General features: G+C 50.2%; 1 protein-coding gene across 3 annotated transcripts in view; it reads right to left on the reverse strand.

Annotated features, from left to right (window-relative positions):
- Positions 1-203: 203 nt before the first annotated feature.
- LOC147434071 (coiled-coil protein) overlaps positions 204-19,808 on the reverse strand; it is a 167,844-nt gene continuing 148,239 nt past the window's right edge. For 2 of the 3 annotated variants that reach the window (XM_086490691.1, XM_086490692.1), the window contains 4 exons: positions 1,671-1,743; positions 1,285-1,482; positions 1,153-1,203; positions 204-1,071 (listed from right to left, as the gene is read on the reverse strand). In XM_086490691.1, the coding sequence (XP_086346817.1) occupies positions 958-1,071; positions 1,153-1,203; positions 1,285-1,482; positions 1,671-1,743 (436 nt within the window). In that variant the 3' untranslated portion in view covers positions 204-957. The remainder of the gene's footprint in view (positions 1,072-1,152; positions 1,204-1,284; positions 1,483-1,670; positions 1,744-19,808) is intronic. The other variant, XM_086490693.1, reaches the window with a different exon arrangement.

Below are 19,808 nucleotides of genomic sequence, written 5' to 3' on the forward strand. Positions count from 1 at the left end.
GTTTCCCGACAAGCAGTTTTAAGTGAGTCTACAATTATGCTATTAAACCATAAGAATGAACTTAAAAGTGTAGAGTTCCCTGCCTGACCGCCGATTCAGAACAGTACAGCTCTACCGCCACACCCTTTCTAATTTTGCAAAATGTAATGTTGAAATGAACCGATCAATAGGATATGTAGTGTGGAAACAAGGCACAAGAAGTGAGGCTACTGTAATAAGGCTCTCATCTTTACTAGGCATCGGTATCTGAACATTAGTTACTGTATGTTTCTGTTTCAATGAGATGCCCTCTCAGAGATGACAGCTATCAAAAGACCTTATTACATACCTTGAAGAACCCCTTTAAAAAGAATGGGAGTTAGCGTAATGATACAGAGGCAAAGTTGTTCTTGAATTTCTATTCAGTGTTCAAGTCTTAAAAGATACACGGAAGCTGTACATGTGGTCCAAGGAGGCTTGACTCCCAACTTTCAACCGGGAAAATCTCTATATAAGAAAGAATGGGCAGCTATGATTCCCTTGTGACCACAACAACTCTCCGAATGTGCCAGTGGGATACAAAATTGCACATAGCTATACACTTGTACCAGGTGCAGGGACATGTCAGCCCAAACAGGTACATGATACCGCCATTTCTGAACTATCTGAGGTGGCTTGAGATGGGAGCCGGTCGCCTCTTGAGAAATATTACAAAAAATATGCGCAATGTCCAGGCAGCACCCATAACCGCAGCTCACGCCAGAACAAATTGGTCAGCTCACCAATTAGCTCCCTTTGTAAAGGTTAATCTTCCCTTGAATGGTGATTGCCAAGAAGAAATGGTGACGGGCAGAATATGCTGATGTCTACATAGTACCAGAGTTAACACCGGAGAGAAGCTCTAGGAGGCCAAAATTAGGAAGGGATGCGCGCAAGGAAGCTCAAGACTTCGTGGCTTTCATCACACATGGTGAGCCATCAGTATTCTCCAGCCTCAATTTTCTCCAACAAGTCGGCCCTCAATTTTCTCGTCCATTTGTGACCATAAGCAACCAAGTTAATCAGACTTATTACTTGTGCCTTGGTGTATTCCTGTGTACAAAGAAAGGAGGAAAGCTCATTTTCTTGACCTACTTCATTTGTAACATAAACACAATTAGCATATAAGCATACCGGATGACTTCGTACCCAATAAAGGTACTCGGTTTCAGGAAGGTAATACGCCTACAAGTCAAACAGAAATCAAATTCATAATTTTTTTCCCACAAGTGAAGGCTCACGGCAAAAATAGCCATCAAACAATACCTTAATGTATGCTTCCACCACTTGTAAATTCACTGCAAGCCTTTGTGGAGCTAGATGTTTTAACCCATTGATCAAAACCTGCAGATCGAGGGACATCAGAGCACGTCCTTCATGTGTACACCTTTTTGTCCGTGAAAAACCCTCCACTAGCACCTCCGCTAAGTTATCCACTCCAAACTCCAGTAGGATCTCACGGGTCTGCCAAGATAAGCAGATAATAGTATACAAAGAACACTTTATGTGACAAGTACAAACAGACAATGCATGTTAAAGCTGCATTCATACAACAGATCATTTTCAAATAGGACGGATCTATTGGAAGTTGAGCACAAAATTATACAATTAACTCCTTCAATAGTAATGATCAATGCTCAATTAATAATTACCTCCTTTGGAATGTCTGCATGAGCTAATTTATTTGCATAGTGTTTGAACTCTCCGAGTAGCAAATCCACATAACTGAAGAAGAATTGAAATCTAGCTTTAGATCTTTGAAAACTAAGAAAAAACAGCTTCAGGCAACAAGTTCATGGAACCCAGGACAAAAACATTATAGACTTCCTGCCTTCTTGAATATAAATGATTCAAGTTTTTTTTTTTCAGTAAATACGTCTTTTAGAGTAATAGCGCTAAATTTTATTTTATCTGTCGATGGGGGCACCCAGTTGGGGTAACTCTGAAGGCATATCATGGACAAGATTTTTCCCTTCTTTTTTATCTTGAGACCATCGACTCTGAGGGAAATGCCACACCTGCTTATGAAAACCAACTTTTGTGGCCATTATGGGAAAGGCTTCAGCGTGTCAAAGATAAAAGTACAGAAAAATTGCAGTGGCAGAAAAATGAGGAAAAGATTGAACACAACATAAGAAATCCTGCTGCCTTTTCTATATACCCCCACCTTCCTCCTTTCCCTCACTCCCACACGACGGAACACCTCGCAAAAAGGATTGAAACAGTCGGAGTACCTGGTCTGCTTCCAGAGTTTATGCCATATGTGGAGGAGACAGAGGAGTTTGAGACGCGTGATTGGTGTGACAGTGACCTTTGGAGATGATGATCAACACCCGGCATAAGGGTGATTCCTAACCAATGCCTGGAGCTCTGCTACTTGGTGTGCAATTGATTTCTCCAGCCTGGGAGGACAGCTGGGCTCCTTCCAACGTTTATGCGATAAACTGAGGACTTTGGGACATGTGCCTGGTGGGACATGACCTTGGCAAATGTTGATTGTACACTCACCATTTAGAGCGACTCTTCACTACTTTCTCTGGCTACTATACGCAGTAGGGATATCTAGCAGAGAGTTTTCTTTGTTGGCATTCCAGATCATCCATTGCTTTGTTTGTTGGAGGAAAGATCGCATGGAAGCTGGGTGTACTTGACACAAAGTATCACAGGAGCACACGTAGCAGGTCATTCAGGAAGAGACTAGGCCAGAGGTGCCATCACAAGGCTCATCCAGGGGGAAGGGAGAGGGAATATGGGCCTTTGTTTCATCCATCTGGTTTCATGCTGCTGGTGAATCTTTTGCTCCTTGGGACTAGGTTTTTAGGAAGCACTCTCATGCATGTCATCCTTAGCATTTTCAGCTGCTTTTTGGCTCTCGAAAAAAGCCTTTATTTTTGCCTGTGAAGATGTGCGTATCTGGCCAATAGCACAGGGTGTCCATGTATCTGGGCCTCGTCACAAAACCATCAACCGTAAGCTGGAGGAGATGCTCTCTGTAGAAAGCCATCTTCGTGCCCAACTCCTGTGCTGGCTGTATCCATGTCCTCCTGGTGTCTAGCTGAGTCAAGTCCTCACGGATGAGCCTGATGATCTCGGACTGAGTAAGAGTCAAAGAGGGTGCATCCAAGACAAGATACGGAGCTCGCTACTGCTGCCCACCTACGCATGCCTAGCTTCACCCCCCCCCCCCCCCCCCCCCCCCCCCCCCCCAGCCCCCCCCCCCTACCCCCCAGCCCGCTGCCCTCCCCCCCGCGCTGCCTCTCATCCTGCGCCGCCCCCTGCCAGCCCGCCCGCTGCCTGCCCTCTGCCGCCCGCTGCCTTTCCTTTGCCCCCCCCCCCCCCCCCCCGTCACCCCCCTCCTCCTCCCGCGCGCCAGCGTTTCCGCCCTCCCCTTACCCCCCCCCCCGGTTTCTCCCCGTCAACCGCTGCAGTTCGGCCTCCTCGGCATTGCTTCATTTTTTGGGGCAGTGTCTCCTGCGCCTGATTGCAGCGTCCGCCTGTCGACCTATTCTTACGACACAGCAGTAGACACAGATGGAGACTCCAGCTTCGCCACAGAGGGACTCGCCAGAAGCCCCCTTGCCCGACCCCGCTGAGCCCACCATTCGACTTGCTCTATCGCCGATAGAGCAAGCGAGCCTAGCCGCTGAGGTAGAGCGTTTGCAGGCGACTTGGGTCATCTACAAAATTCTCGGCACCCGTCCTAGTAGAGGAGAACTGCGAGACCTTCTCCACGCTCGCCTTCTCGCAGAGGTGGGCAAGATCTTGGATGTCCAGATTCTCGGACGGGGGTACTATCAAATCGAGTTCGAGACCTCCGAGATGGCTTCCAAGGTCATAGCTATGAGTCCACTGGCCATCCGAGCATCACGCGCCCACTTTCGACAGTGGCGACATGGTTTTGACCCGACTTCGGATGTGCTAGTAGAGGAGGCAGACATCCCCATCTCAGTCTTCTTTCCGGGTTTACGGAGGGAGTACCTACCACTTCTTTCCAGGATTGGCTCCGCCATGGGGACTCTCCTGGAGACACCTCGTACGGCAGCATCAATAGCTGCCAAGGCGGCTGGCATCCCCTCAGTTCGAGTTTTGGTCAGAGATACCCACACGCTCCCGAAGGTCATCCTTCTGCCTCGGGTGAGTGGGGGTTGGTTTAGATAGAGTGTGGAGTACTCGGGCCTCCCGAACCAGTGCTTCATTTGCAGACAGATGGGTCACCTAGCGAAGGCCTGTCCACGGAGGAGGCCACGACCTGCACCTCAGCCTCAGCCCCAGACTGCCAAGGCTGGGCCGCAGCCACAGTCAGCGGCACAGCGCACAGATTCAGAGCCACCCTCCGAGCCTGGGGCTCCAGCAGAGGAGGGGTGGCAGCAGGCCTGTGGCCGTCGACGCCAAGGGCCACAGCGACAGCCTGGCACTCAGAGTGGCCCTCAGGTGCCTACTCCACAGCAGTGGGTTACCACGGGGAACCGCTTTGGTCCTCTTCAGCAGGAGGAGTCCCCTACGCCAGCCTCCACCTCCGCTTCACCCTCGACAGCCGCCCCCCCTTCAGAATTCCCCTCCTCCTCCTCATCCTCCCCCCCGCCCTCTGCTCCCGTCGCCTCTCCACCTCGCCCTTCTATCTCTGTCGCCCCACCCCGCTCCTCTTCCCCTCCGCCCCCCCCCCCCCCCCCCGCTCCTTCCTCCCCCCCTCCTGCTCCAGTTCCACAGTCGACTCAGGAGACTGGTCTCTCGCCGGCGGCTAGGAGATCTCTTGGCAGCGCCTTTGCCACGAGTCGCCTAGCGAGAGAGGGTCATCCCTTCTTGCGGCCCCCTTTGCAGATTCAGACATCTTCCCTTGCAGCTATCCCTCGTGGTCTGACGAGCATTGACCTCCGACGCCGCTGGGATTTCTTCGACTATGGGTTCAATCGCTTTCTCGGCTATTCCGTAGCAAACCACGAGGCAACCTGCTTCAGGGTCCATGCTTTGTTTCTCGCCGCTAGGGGGACAGAGGCCTTGGACTCAACAGTTGGTTTCCCTTCTCCCTGTGTGGTAGGGCCGAGACATATGGTCCCTCGACTCAGTGTTGGGATGGTTGCATACACAGGTTCTCGAGTTCTCTCATCACATGGGAGAACTTGGAGTTGCAGATTTGCTGCAGACTTTGTGGCCACTGGCCAAGTTTGCGGTGACACCCCCAGATTCAGTAGGATGTAGGCACATTGTGGTGTACTTTTTTGCTAATACGCAGTGTTTGCCTTGCTATGTATACATTCATGAGGACTCCTGGACAGAGGAGATTGCTTTACGCACGGCTCGCTCTGCTTGGGCTTGGGCTAGGCACTCACTGCAGTCTCGCCTATCTAGAGGACACTCGGATGCGGATTACTCCACATCTAAGCCAGCCTCGAAGATAGCCCGTCTTGCTGCTGCGGCAACATCTGTTCTCTCTCGCTCCCCATGAGGATCGTCTCGTGGAACGTGCAGGGACTAGGTGGGCCCCAGTTTCAGCGACAGCGGGGCCGATTGCGTCAGGAGCTCCAGCGTTGCCTTATGGGAGGAGAGATTGATCTCCTTATGCTTCAAGAGCACCATCTGTCTGAGAGCCGCATTCGGCGATGTGGTCAGATTTTGCGTGGACGATATGATACCTTTTGGTCAACTGCTTTTGGACTTGGAGGCATCCAGGGTGGGGTATGTATGACTATTGCGGACTCATTGCAACAGGCCATTGTGGGCAGAGGGATTATTGTGCCAGGCAGGGCTCAGTGGATTACTATGCAGGTTCAGGGTGGCCTTGTGGGCTTCCTGAACATCTATGCGCCCAATGTGGCAAGTGCTCGTGCAGAGTTTTGGTCACAGATTGTTGAGTCTTTGCCGCAGGCTGACCATTGGTGTGTAGGAGGGGACTTCAACATGTTGGAGGACCGTTCTGACAGGATTGGAGGCAGCCATGCTACTGTGCATGGAGTCGAGTTAGCAGCTTGGGAGAGGTTGTGTATGACTTTGAGGGTCTTGGATACATGGCAGCACTCTGGCTTTGTGAGGCCTCCAGCCAGTCTTGCCTTCTCTAAATCGGACCGCAGAGTGGGAGGAGTGAATCTATCGCGGATAGATCGCTTCTACACTAGTGACCACTTCAGTGACTTGGGGGGATCAGTGGGCATCCTGGCAGGGACATCCTTCTCGGACCATGCACCAGTGATCCTCATAGTGGCAGACAGGCAAAGGAGTGGGAGCACGATGCTTCGCATCCCAAAGCGGGTCTTGTTGGACTCAGCACTCAGAGAGAGGGTAGAGGCTCTCTGGACAGAGGGCATGGACAGCCAGGTTCTACCTGCAGACAGAGTGGCCTTAGGCCTAGCTTAGCTTAGCCACTTTTTTCTCCAGGAGTCTCTGGCTCGCCGGGCTGCAGCGAGAGAGGAGGAGCAACGTCTCAGACGAGGCATTGCTTCACTACAGAGGATGCAGGAGCAGCATCCAGACAGTCCATGGTTGGAGGTGCAGTTACAGCAGGCTCGACAAGAGCTTGCTAGCACAGAGGAAAGGCGTCATGAGTTTGCCTTTCACCGACAGGCATCTCAGTGGACTCAGGTGGGTGACAGAGTGACAGGTGCTTTTTTTGAGAAAGTGGGACCTCGGCACTCGCATGCCAAGGTCAATCAGTTGAGGAGACCCGATGGGTCAGTTGTTTGTGAGCCCAAGGATATGCGTGCAGTTGCTACTGACTTTTACCGTGAGTTACTGTCGGTTGAGCCCCAGTCAGAGCGGCAGGATGCATGCAGGGAGAGCAGGTTTGGGCACAGATGCCTTGTCTTGTGACTGAGGAGATGCGCCAGAGGCTAGAGATGCCACTTCAGCTTGAGGAGCTGCACACGGCTCTTAGGGCCCTCCCTCGTGGTAGCTGTCTAGGTGAGGATGGGCCAACTCCCAACTTCTTCTTGGAGTACTAGGACCTGCTTGGCCCAGATCTTTGTAGTGCCTTTCAATACATTTTGCACACAGGAGTGATGCCGGATAGCATGAGTGAGGGCCTGATTTACCTCATTCCAAAGGAGGGTGGCTCCTTGGATGAGATTCGACAGTGGCGCCCATCACCATCCTCAACTCAGCCTACAAAATTCTTGCCAAGGCTCTGAGTTTGAGGATTCAGCCACTTTTAGAGAGCCTTATACATGGGACTCACACAGGTTTTGTCAAGGAACGCAGTATCCTTGACAACATCTTCACGTTCTGGGAGGCTTCTACCCTGGCACGGCTCCGTGGGGAGGACCTTGTGATTCTTCTTCTCGATTTTGAGAAGGCATACGACAGAGTTGACTGGGACTTTCTAGAGGGCACTCTATGCAGGATGGGCTTCTCAGATGCTTGGATCAGAGGGGTGTCAACTTTGTACAGACAAGCTCACATTCAGGTGCTTTTGGCAGGAGGTAGAGGTGAGCGCTTCATGCTCACACGCTCGGTCAGACAGGGTTGTCCCCTTGCCCCCTTTCTCTTTATGTTCTATGCGGAGGCGATGAGCAGATTTTTGGTGTCACAGCAGGTTGGTCTGAGGGGCTTAGCACTCCCTATTCGGGGAGATGAGCTACTGGACGCTGAGTTTGCCGATGACTCAGCCTTGTACTTAGAGGGCCAGGAGGCCAACCTACACACATGTGAGCAAGCTTTGGAGACCTTCTGTTGTGCATCGGGCGCACTGATCAACTGGAGAAAGACAGTGGCTTTCTCGGTTGGCAGTGCTCTTGTGCCAGATTGGATGCCAGGAGAGGGTTTCAGGTGGATTCCCCCAGGGACTGCAGTTCGGTACTTGGGTTGTCAGGTTGGTTTGGACTTGTCCCCCGAGCAGCAGATTGCTCCTCTTCTCCTGTCCATCAGGAGAAAGCTGTTACATTGGAGCTCAGCACGACTTTCGTTGGCTGGTAGAGTAGTAGTTGCCAACCAGGTGTTGTTGGTGACTATGTGGTGCATCACTTCTTGCTGGATCTTCTCGAGTTCTTGTATCAACCAGGTAGAGAGGCTGATCAGGAACTTCCTTTGGTCAGATCGTGACACTCAGATTGCCCGAGCCAAGCTGGCTTGGTCGGTCATCACACTTCCTTGTTCTCAGGGAGGGCTTGGGATCATTGATCCAGCACAGCAGAGCAGAGCCCTTCTTGGGAAGTTCGTAGTCAGAGGACTTCTTCCAAGAGAGGAGCCCTAGAAGGAGTTCTTGCTGCAGAGGCTTCGTGCCACGGTGCCTCAGTCAGGAGGCCCCTGGCAACCTTCGACCAGATGGATCTTTACAGAGTTGCGCCGAGTTGGTTTGAGCAGGAGACTGGAGGACCGCTTCGCTGTGAGTTTGCTTCGATCTTGGGAGCTGTTACGGCGTGGCCTAGAGCAGAGACAGCCGACGTGCATGAAGGAGCCCCTACGGCAGCCCCTCGTCTGGAACCCCATGGTTAGCACTCAGAGAGGCCACTTGGTTGGGAGTCGGCCTCATGTTTCTTGGGGTCCCATGGCAGTAGGTCCAGCGCACTCTCTAGGTGATTGGCTAGAGTTCACAGGTTTGTCAGCGGAGGTGCAAGGTTTCCAGCTACAGGGCATGAGAGGGGTGCAGAGCATGTGTCAGGACATCTCAGAGTCAGTTCCAGCTGAGTGGCTCACGCCTCTCGAGCCAGTAGCACCCCGGTGGATGGGAGCCTTGCACGACTGGAGGTTCTCATTTCAGTCAGGGCCTGCTCAGAGACTGTCCCAGCCCTGTTCTTCAAGCTTCAGGGTGGGGGACGATTACAACGAGTTGCAGTAGAGGCCCCGCAGGTAGCAGAGTGATGTTTCCAGAGGATCCGAGTTGTGGGCATATGTGGGAGGACTTGCGTCATAGACCCTGACCCAGCAGCTCTTGAGACTGGACACTGGAGGCTATGGGCTTGGAAGTGTTGTCCACTGGCACAAGTACAGTGGGATCCTGGTGAGTGGCTATGGAGGGACCCCTTCTCTTCTGCAGACCACCCACGAGTCCCCTTCTTTCAATACACTGTTCGGCTTGGACGTCATATACTTGCAGCACAGAGAGAGGCCCGCCCCGCTGCAGCACGTCATTGGCAGGAGGAGGGCCTCACAGTCGAATTCTTGGCAGCCTTTTGGCAGAGGCTGTGGGACTCCAGGCAGCCGAGGCGCGTCACTTTGTTTCAGTGGCTGGTTGCACACACAGCCACAGCAGTAGGGAGCTGGCTTGTGCATAGTGGTCTCTCGGCGCATGTGCAGCCTGTGACCAATTGGTGGAGAGTCAGCGTCATTGTCTTTGGGACTGTCCCTCGGCCCAGCAGGTTTGGCTACGAGTTCTTCGGCTGATGCCTGCTCTCTCCACGGCTCGACAGTACACTTGGGGGGCAGCGGCTTGGTCCACCCTCACGGGCCCGGCACTTCAGTTTGAACTATCTTCCACCAGCAAGATGATAGTGATGCAAGGGGGGCGACCTACACTAAAGAGCTTACCCCACACGAGTGGTGCAGTGAGAGAGAGGAGTGTTGGGAGCTCATCAGTGGCCTGACACTTTGGTTCATCTGGCGGGCCCGCTATTTCCGCATCTTTGAGGCTCGCCTTGTGCCACCAGCAGAGACAGTTCGTGACTTTTGACTAGAGCTGATTCATACTCTCAGAGGACGGCTTCAGGGACTACAGGGCAGCTCCGACCGCATGCGGGAGCACCGCGAGGCTTTCCTTCGACTCTGGCGCCCTCGGCTTTTCTACACCATAGTCCAGGGGGTGCTCAGATGGCACTACTGTCCACCTGTGTGGCTCTTCCCTCCTCCCATCTCTTGATGTAGCCTCATTGTATATATGCTGTTTTTTCATTGGGAGAGTCTCCCCATCATGCTTGTTGTAGCCCTCTCTTGCAGAGGTGGTTGTAGCCCTATGGGCAGATTTCATTAACTAATAGAAGCATCTTTTTCTCGGAAAAAAAAAGAGGGTGCATCCAGTGAGTACTGGAAGGGAGGCAATCTGTCTATGTTGAACCCATGCGCCTGAAACCATGATGTCATCTCCCCATACCACCATGCTGTATCTCCCTGCATGGCTAACTGTCGAGAGGACTCAAGTGCAAGGCGGGCATATCTGTCTCTAGGAAGTTCCCACATGCGGTGTATGAAGGAGACAGATCTGGTGAGCGCCTCAACCACTAGTGGGGGGGCAGCTAGCTCTGCTCGGACAATAGCACGTGGTACTGAAGCCTTGGCTCTAATGAGCCGCGAGATCATAGAGACTAGAGGCTTCTCCATGTCCCCCCATCCATCACTGCGGCCTGTCCTCCCGTGATGATCCAATGAAGGTCCCCAAATCTCAGCTCCATAAAGCAATGCAGAAGCCACCAGAGTGTCAAAGAGCTAGAGCTTCGTCCGAGGCTCCTGAAACTGAACCTGTGAACACATCCTTTCCAATCTACCCAATGCTGCATGGGCTCTGGTCAGTCTAGTCTTTGCTGCCCTCCTCAATGAAAATGCTGGCCCACTAAAAACCACTTCGAGGTAAGTGTACGCATCTGTATACTCCACAGTCTCCTGGCCGTATGTGAATTCTGGTGCTGACCTCCTGATCCACTGTGGGGTGGTATTAAATACCATGACCTTGGTTTTACCAAGGTTGACGGACAAACCACTTTGCTGAGCAAACCTATTCAAAGCATCCAAGTGACGTTGCATCCCCTCCGGAGAGTCGGAGATCAACACAATATCATCAGCATATAACAATAATGGAATCCATGTCCCTGCCAGCTGTGCACCTCTATCACCATCTCTCTCAATGTAGTCAGAAACCTCATCCACATACATACCAAATAGAGTAGGAGAGAGCGGGCAGTCCTGCTTCACCCCAATAGTGGAGTGAATTGGTATGGATAGACCCTCTGAGGTGCGTACCTGCCCCACTACTGACCTGTATAATGCCATGACCCCCCAAATGAGCTTTGTGGGTACTCCCATCTGCTGTATTCTGCGCATCAATCTAGCTTTGGGCACTGTGTCAAATGCTTTGCAGAAATCCACAAAGCTACAATAGATCCATCTCCCACGCGATCTACCCTCCTCAATGATGGCTCTGAGTGTCAAGATATGGTCAAGAGTAGAAAAACCCCTCCCGGACCCTGCTTGCCCGGCTACGCGTATCCCCTCCCTCTCTACCCATCTACTCAACTGCTACTCAAGAAACAACCGTGCCAATTGTGTCCAATCATGATAGTGCGATAATTCCCAGGCTCCATAGGGTCTCCCCACTTGAAGATAGGTACAATAGTAGATAGACTCCAAGTATCAGGCAAGCCCTCACACATGGCACGGTTAAACATTACTGCTAGAAGCTCTGCTAGTAGATCTCTGGCATGCGTGAAATGCTCAACCACTAAGCCATCGTGATCGTATGCTCTCCCAGTCCTCATCCTGTCAATGGCCTTCCTCACCATCTCCGCGGTGAAAAAAGCACATGTGTGTGGGCATGGATAGGGAGGGTTGGGAAGGGGGGGCTGCTCAGGAACTGTGTACAGAGATGATGCATACTGGCCCAAGACCTCTGAAGTGTGGGGGGGGGAGGGGGGTGCTCTTGAAAGAGCCGCCATGCCTCACGTGAATCCTGACTCAAGAATAAATGATATAGATCCTACTCTAAGCGAGCCAAAAATGCCCTCTTCTTCCGCCACAATAGGCGTCGAAAGTCAATATGTGACTGTCTATGAGTGATGTCCCCCAAAAGCACCTCGCTCTGAAGTCTAGCTCTAGTGTCCCAGCATTCCTCATCATACCAACTGTTCTGGGGCATGCTCCCCGAGTGGCGTCTCTGCTCAGCCTGGGTATGTGGGTATGCCTCTGCTGCTGCATCATGTAGTGTCTGTGTCAATATAGTAGTAAGCTCCTCCAGAGGTCGCCCTGGCTCCTCTGTGCATAGGCGTCTGTAGATCCCATCTATGTATACAGAGTCCGTCTCCCGTGTGAAGGTGTAGCGAGTAGGGGCTATTGTCCGTAGCCTGTGTGCTACACTAAACTGAAAAGAGATGGTCAACGATACAAGAGCATGATCCACTGCCACACCAACAGGTCTGGGTCCAACCGTGAGATTCTGGATACTAGAGATGAGGCTCGGCTGTGCCATGACATAATCCACTGTGTTGGCTCCATGTCTGTGTGGAAAGCATGTAAAACCCCCTGAAGCGGGAAATCTCTGTAGGCCATTCAAGATGGCCAATCCATGTGCAGTCCCCATGTCTATCAAGTGTCGTCAATACTCAGTGTGTTCTCCATCTTGTCATAGTCTGGATAGGCCTTTCTCTGCAGCATCCAACTCTCTCAGCATCTCCTCTGAAGTATCATAAAATACTGTGTGATGATGGGCAGTCCTAGCATTGAAATCCCCTAGAATGATGATGTCACCATCTCTAGAGAACTCCCATATGTCATCATCCAAAATAGAGAAGGGGGACTGTCCTTTGGGTTGTGCATACACTGACGTGCTCGAGGGAAAGTTAGCAAATAGCAATGTAAAGATATCAGTGTGTCTCTGCTCTCAATCTCACCCACATGTACCTAGCTTGCTAATCTCTGCGGGCAATATGTATCAATGGCTGCAACTCCTCCCTAAATAACACTGCCACTCCTCCTGATCCACGCCCTCTGTGCTCTGATCGTGTCTCTTGTCTGCAGGCAGTCTCCCATCTATATCCACTAATGTGAGGCATAGACTGCACAGGGGCTTGATGTGTCTCAGAGTAGAAGACGATGTCTCTTCCCGTGAAACTATCCTCAAAGGCGCCCACATCAAGTCGCATAGATCGATTACAATTCCAAGTGGCAACTTTGAGTGTGGTCCCATGGGTCTCGCACCATCATGTGGAGCGCCGCTCTACAATCACCACCTGACCATCTCTGTAGAAGGCCGTCTTTCCCTTCTCCCTTGCCGCTTGAATCTCTGCCATTACCTCTCTCATATGTGCAAGCTCTGTGAGAGTGAGGTCATCTCCAAGGAATATGCCCATTTTCTTTAGAGTAGGACGCTTCTTCAAGAAGTCCTTTGCCTCCATGGATGGGAAACGGATGATTAATCCCTTTTGAAGTCTCCCACACACACACACACACACACACACACACACAGAGAAATGAAATGAAATGTTATATTAACGTCTTCAAAAGGCCAAAGTGACCTATGAGACCAGAAAGTTACAATGCGGTGTATTTGATACAAAATCAGATTAACAAAATAAATTAAACTAGGATAACCAAATATAAATATTGCGGAATCCTAAACTAAGCTGATAGGTGTGAAAGGTGAAAGCGTGAAATGTGTGGACTAAGCAGTACAATGTGTAGACAATATGAAATGAAATGAAATGTTGAGAGAGAGAGAGAGAGAGAGAGAGAGAGAGAGAGAGAGAGAGAGAGAGAAGAAGAAGAAGAAGAAGAAGAAGAGAATTTTTAACGTCGTGGGAAACTATCCCAAGAGACCTCAAAGATCTATCCGACGAGAGTTGAACTCAAGACTTGTTATTCAAAAGGGAAATAGCATTTGGGTGATAGAAAGGTTATACCATTTTCCTCTTCTTATTCACACACACAGACACACACGCACACACACACACACACGGGAAGAAGAGAATTTTAAATGTCGTGGGAAACTATTCCAAGAGACCACCAAACAGTGACAAAATTGTGAATCTGATACCATGTCTGGGTACAAAAAGACTAGAACAAAAATACTACTACTACTAGAATCCATCCTCATCTGCACTCTGGATGTTGAGAGAGTATGGCTTGAATCCTTTGTTGTAGTCTCCGCAGATGCTGAGTAGCCCCTCTCCTCAATCGTGGCCCTCTGGATTTCTGTAGCTCCAGTGCTCGGTCGATGAGAGTGCCGGTAGTGGTCGAATGAGTGTGGTCTGAGCTCTAAAGTGATGGCTGCTCCTCTGGCTGTCCCATATCTAGTGAAAAGAGATTTGTAATCCGTCTCTGGGACTCTCTCTCTCTCTCTCTCTCTCTCTCTCTCTCTCTCTCTCTCTCTCTCTCTCTCTCTCTCTCTCTCTCTCTCTCTCTCTCTCTCTCTCCCCAGTAAACTGTCTCTATATCTGTGTAACTCTGTAGATATAGCTCAAGACATCTCTGATCCTCATAACTCATGACCCTAGAGAAAGGACCGAAACCCATAGTTACCGGGGAACGCGTCCCGCAGGCCCTAGAAGGCCGGAACGCCGTTCCCTCCCCCTCTGCCAAGCTGGAACGCCCCGGAACATTTTGCCGTTCCGGGTGACCACCTGATACCGGAACGGCCGGCCGGAACGGCCCAAAACAGCCAACTCTCAAAAATGGGAAGAAATAGGCAGTTTTTTGCAAATTTGCAATGAACATTAGGTGTTTTTTTAGTGTGCAAGGACTCAAAAATTAAAATGCACCCCCTCACACCCATTCCCTTCTCAAGCATTATTTGGGTGTTTTTTATGCCTCCCGTTCCGCGCCGTTCCCCCGTTCCGCGAGGGTCCCCGTCGTCGTTCCCGTTCCGCGTTCCGGGTAACTCTGCCAAAACCCCCTCTGAATAAGCAGTGGATACGGCCCCGAATCTCATAGTACATTTTGCAATGACATATGTAATGTAGCTCTGTCTCTGGCTCTAGATGGCATACGCGGCATATCCTGTTGTCTGCTGGTATCCCTCTAAATCTACCAGTCTCAATCCCCACCTGATGTGAGGATGTGTGTATCTGACCAATGGCACACCGCAAACCATGAGACATATTTGTATCCATGTAGCTGGGTCGAATAACAAACCCATCTCCTGTGAGGTGGAGAAGATGCTCTCTATAGAAAGCCATCTTCGTGCCCCACTCCTATTGCGGCTCTATCCATGTCCTCATGGTATCCAGCTAGATCAGGTCCTAACGAATGACTCTAGTAGTCTCCACCCGTGTAAGAGACATTGAGGGTGTCTGAAGAGAGTACTGGAAAGGGGGCAGCCTGTCCATGGTGAAGCCATACATTTGAAACCATAATGTTGTCTGTGCATACCAGCATGAAGTGTCCCCCTGAAGAGCTGACTGTCTGGAAGACTCAAGGGCCAGTCTAGCATATCTGTCTCTAGTAGTATCCCGCAAGCTGTGCACAAAGGAGACTGATCTAGTAGGCGCCTAAGAGGTTACATCCCGGCATGAAAAAAACTTAACTACACAACAATGAAATCGCATGAAGTCTCTCATAGGCCTTTGCCTCATAGCCTCAATCTCCTCCTTTGTGAAGAACCTAGTAGGAACCACTCTATGCCTCTCAATGATGGCCTAGATCCGATGATAAAACATATGACGTCGATATGATCTACCACCACCTTGTGGTTGTTTGGATCTGCTAATCTGTGTAGCTCTATGTATGAGAGTTCCTTGTGTGGTATGGAGACTCCTCTGATTTTGTTGAGGATGACCCCATCTAAAGAAATCAGTGACCTGCCTCTACGTCAATACTCTGACTGGAGCTGAACTCCGAATTAATGTCTCCCTATGTCTGCGTATCTCAAGTAGGAAAAGCCCAAGACACCTCTGATCGATGTAGTCCATCACTCTAGCAAGAGGACTGAAACCCTCTCTGAATAAACAGTGGAAGCAGCCTCGTATCTCCAAATACACCGGACATCAACATATATAATGCTCCTCTATCCCCCGCTCTAGGTGGCATAGCTAGCATACCCTTTGATATGGGGGAACTGAGTTACTGATGTGTATCTGCCTATCTCTATCTGAAGCTTGCCCGTAATGTGCAAAGGTCTCTATCATGTGCAAAGGTCCGTAATGCATCAAGTTGCATCTACAGCCCCTGTGGTGAGTCAGCTATGAGCACAATGTTATCTGCATATAACAATAGGGGTATCCAAGTACCTAATAGCTGTGCTCCTTTATCTCCCTCTTTGTCAATGTACTTTGACACCTCATCAACATATATACCAAAATGAGTTGATGGAAGTGGGCATCCCTGTTCACTCCAATAGTGGAGTGCACCACCTTTGATAGGTCCCCTGTTGTGCGAACTATCCTTTTTTCACGGCTGAGATGGTGAAGAAGGCCATTGACAGGATGAGGACTGGGAGAGCATATCATCATGATGGCATAGTGGCTAAGCATTTCATACATGCCAGAGATCTACTAGCAGAGCTTCTAGCAGTTATGTTTAACCGTGCCATGTGTGAGGGCTTGCCTGATACTTGGAGCCTGGGAATTATCGTACTATCATGATTGGACACACATTGGCACGGTTGTACGCATCCAATCTTGAGCAGCAGCTGAGTAGATGGGCAGAGAGGGAGGGAATGTGTGCAGTTGGGCAGGCAGGGTTCAGGAGAGGTTTTTCTACTCGCTGTTTTGGGACATAGTCCCATAATGGTGTCTCTGCTCGGGCTGTGTATGCTCTAGCTGCATCCCGTAGAGTCTCTGTCAGAATATGGGTGTTTTGGGGCATAGTCCCATAACGGTGTCTCTGCTCGGGCTGTGTATGCTCTAGCTGCATCCCGTAGAGTCTCTGTCAGAATATGGGTGAGCTTCTCCAAAGGTCGCCCTAGATCCTCTTTGCATAGGCACCTATAAATCACGTCTATGTAAACAGAGTCCGTCTCCGAATTGAAAGTATTTGTTGTAAGACCTCCTACTTGTGTCCTCGGAGCTGTGGTGAACTGAAAGGAGATGTCTAGTGTCAAAAGGGCATGATCGACTGCTACCCTAATGGGCCCAGGTCCACCTGTGAAGTCCTCAATATAAGAAAGAAAGCTCGGCGTGGCCATAATATAATCCACTGTGCTAGCCCCTATCGGAACAGGTAAAGCGGTGCTTGGGAATCTCTGTAATCCATTAAGTATGGCTAACCCATGTGCAATGCCCATATCTACCAGGCATCTCCCATACTATGTACACTCCATATCCTGTGAGCATCTGTCCAATCCCATGTCTATGGTGTCCAGTTCTCTCAACGTCTCCTTTAAAGTATCATAGAAGACTCTCTGATGGTTGCCTCTTCGAGCATTGAAGTCTCCCAAGAGAATGATATCTCCATCCCTAGAGAACTCCCATATGTCATCATCAAGTACAAAGAAAGGAGACTCTCCTCTAGGTGACGCATAAGTGGATGCAGTTGGAGCAAAGTAGCATATGGCAATATAGAGAAATCTGCCCATGTCAGCCTTCAATCTCACCCACATGTACCTGGCATGATCGTCTCTCCGAGCAATATGTATAAGCGCTTGCAAATCTTCCGTAAAAAGAATTGATAAACCAAACCCCCCCCCCCCCCCCCCCCCCCTTCTTCCCTTCTACGCTCATGCTCAGATCTGGCATCTATTCGATGAGCTCTCTCCCATTTGTATCCAGTCACATGTGGCATCATCTGACCCGGGGCCTGTTGAGTCTCTCAATAAAACACAATGTCCTTTCTCTAGAGCTGTCCTCAAAGGCACCCTCATCAAGCTTGAGGGATCCATTGCAATTCCACTGCTATTTTCAGTTTGGTCCCATAGGTCTCCGAGAGAAATGAAATGATATATTAACGTCTACATAAGGCCAAAATGACCTATGAGACCAAACTCATTACAATGGTGAGTCTAGTATCAAGTCTGGGTACAAACAAAGAAAACTACAAACTAAAAACTGAGATAGGAGTGCTACCGACTCCTATGGGTGGCTGGTAAGCTGAGCAATGTATGATGCCACAAAGGTACAAAGTGGGGATAAGTGTCACCATGATACAATATAGCAATAGCATGAAGCCTATCCTGATCGACACTCTGGGCGTCGTGCTAGAATCCTGTGGATCCTTTGTCGCAATCTCCATCGGTGCTGCGTGGCTCCCGTCCTCATTCGTGGTCGTCTCGATCTCCCGAACTTTATGGCTCGATCAATGAGAGTACCACTGGTGTGTGTATGGGTGGGAACGGAGCTCTGTGGTGGTGGTGGCCCCTCTGCCTCTATGGTACTCCGACTGAAGAAATCTGAGATACGTCTCTGGGACTGTCTCTGTCTATGCCCTCTCAATAGAGAGTCTCTATGTCTCTGTATCTCAAGTAGAAATAATCAGAGACATCTATGATCCTGATATCTCATGACTCTATCTAACGAGTCAAAACCATCTCTGAATAAATAGTGAAAGCATCCCCGAATCTCATAGTAGACTGTGCAGTGACATATGAAGTGAAACTCTTTCTTTGGCTCTGCTTGGCATAACTGACATATCCTCCTTGTCTGCTGGTATGCCTCTCAATCTACCTGTCTCAACCCCAAGCTGGTGTGAAGATGTGCGTATCTGGCCTATGGCACATCGTAACCCATGAGATAGATGTGTGTCCATGTAGCTGGTCCGTGTGACAAATCCGTATGTCGTGAGTTGGAGAAGATTCTCTCTATAGAAAGCCCTCTTCGTACCCAACTCACATGATGGCTCTATCCATGTCCTCCTGGTACAAGCTGGATAAGATCTTGCAGAGAGAGAGAGAGAGAGAGAGAGAGAGAGAGAGAGAGAGAGAGAGAGAGAGATGAAATGAAATGTTATATTAACGTCTTCAGAGGGCCAAAATGACCTATGAGACAAAAAAGTTACAATGCGGTGAATCTGATACAATGTGTGAGTACCGAAAATAAAAAGAAAAGGTTCTAAAAAGGGGGAGAGAAATGAAATGCTATATTAACGTCTTCAAAAGGGCAAAGTGACCTATGATACCAGAAAGTTACAATGTGGTGAATCTGATACAAAGTCAGAGTAACAAGATGACAAAATGACAGAATGACAAAATAAAATACTATGGAATCCTAAACTAAACTGCTAGGTGTGAACTAAGCAGCTAGCTGGGATAGCTAGATCACAAGAGATCCAGCATCGGTCGCTGGCGGATCTCATCAATCTCCTCCATGGTCAGTAGTCTGACCGGGCGTCGTGCATGTCGGGCCAAAGTGATCCGAATCCTCTGATGCAGCCTCCGTCGATGTTGTGTAGTCCTCCGCGCAGTCGTGGGCGTCTGGATCTCCCCAGCTCAATCGCTCGGTCGATCAGTGTACCTCTGGTGTGAGGCGACGAGCTCTGTTGTGGTAGTAACTCCTCCGGGTGTCCAGTGGCAGCTCTAAAGAAATCTGTGATCTGTCTTTGAGACTGGCTAGCCTCTCCTCTCATCACGCTCTCTCTGTGTCTGCACAGGTCGAGAAAAAACAAACCCAGGCATCTCTGATCCTCGTACCGCATGACTCTGGAGAATGGTCCAAAGCCCTCTCTGAACAAGCAAAGGAAGCGGCCTCGTATCTCGTAGTAGACGGGGCAATGGCATGTGTAGTGTAACTCTGTCTCAGGCTCGATGTCACACAAGGGGCATGTCCCGGTCTCTGCTGGTGCTCCGTTGTATCTCTCCACCGCAGCCGGTGTGAAGATGTGCGTATCTGGCCAATAGCAAATCGTATCCCATGAGACAAGTGGGTGTCCATGTATCTGGGCCTTGTCACAAAACCATCCTTTGTAAGCTGGAGAAGATGCTCTCTGTAGAAAGCCATCTTCGTGCTCAGCTCCTGTGCTGGCTGTATCCATGTCCTCCTGGTGTCTAGCTAAGTCAAGTCCTGGCGGATGAGCCTCGTGATCTCGGATTGTGTAAGAATCAAAGAGGGTGCATCCAGTGAGTACTGGAAGGGAGGCAATTTGTCTATGTTGAACCCATGGGCCTCAAACCATGATGTCATCTCCCCATACTAGCATGCTGTATCTCCCTGCATGGCTAACTGTTGAGAGGACTCATGTGCAAGGCGGGCATATCTGTCTCTGGGAAGTTCCCACATGCGATGTATGAAGGAGACAGA

This window comes from Adiantum capillus-veneris, chromosome 19, assembly GCF_014529385.1.
Source record: "Adiantum capillus-veneris isolate H3 chromosome 19, ASM1452938v2, whole genome shotgun sequence".
Classification (NCBI taxonomy): domain Eukaryota; kingdom Viridiplantae; phylum Streptophyta; class Polypodiopsida; order Polypodiales; family Pteridaceae; genus Adiantum; species Adiantum capillus-veneris.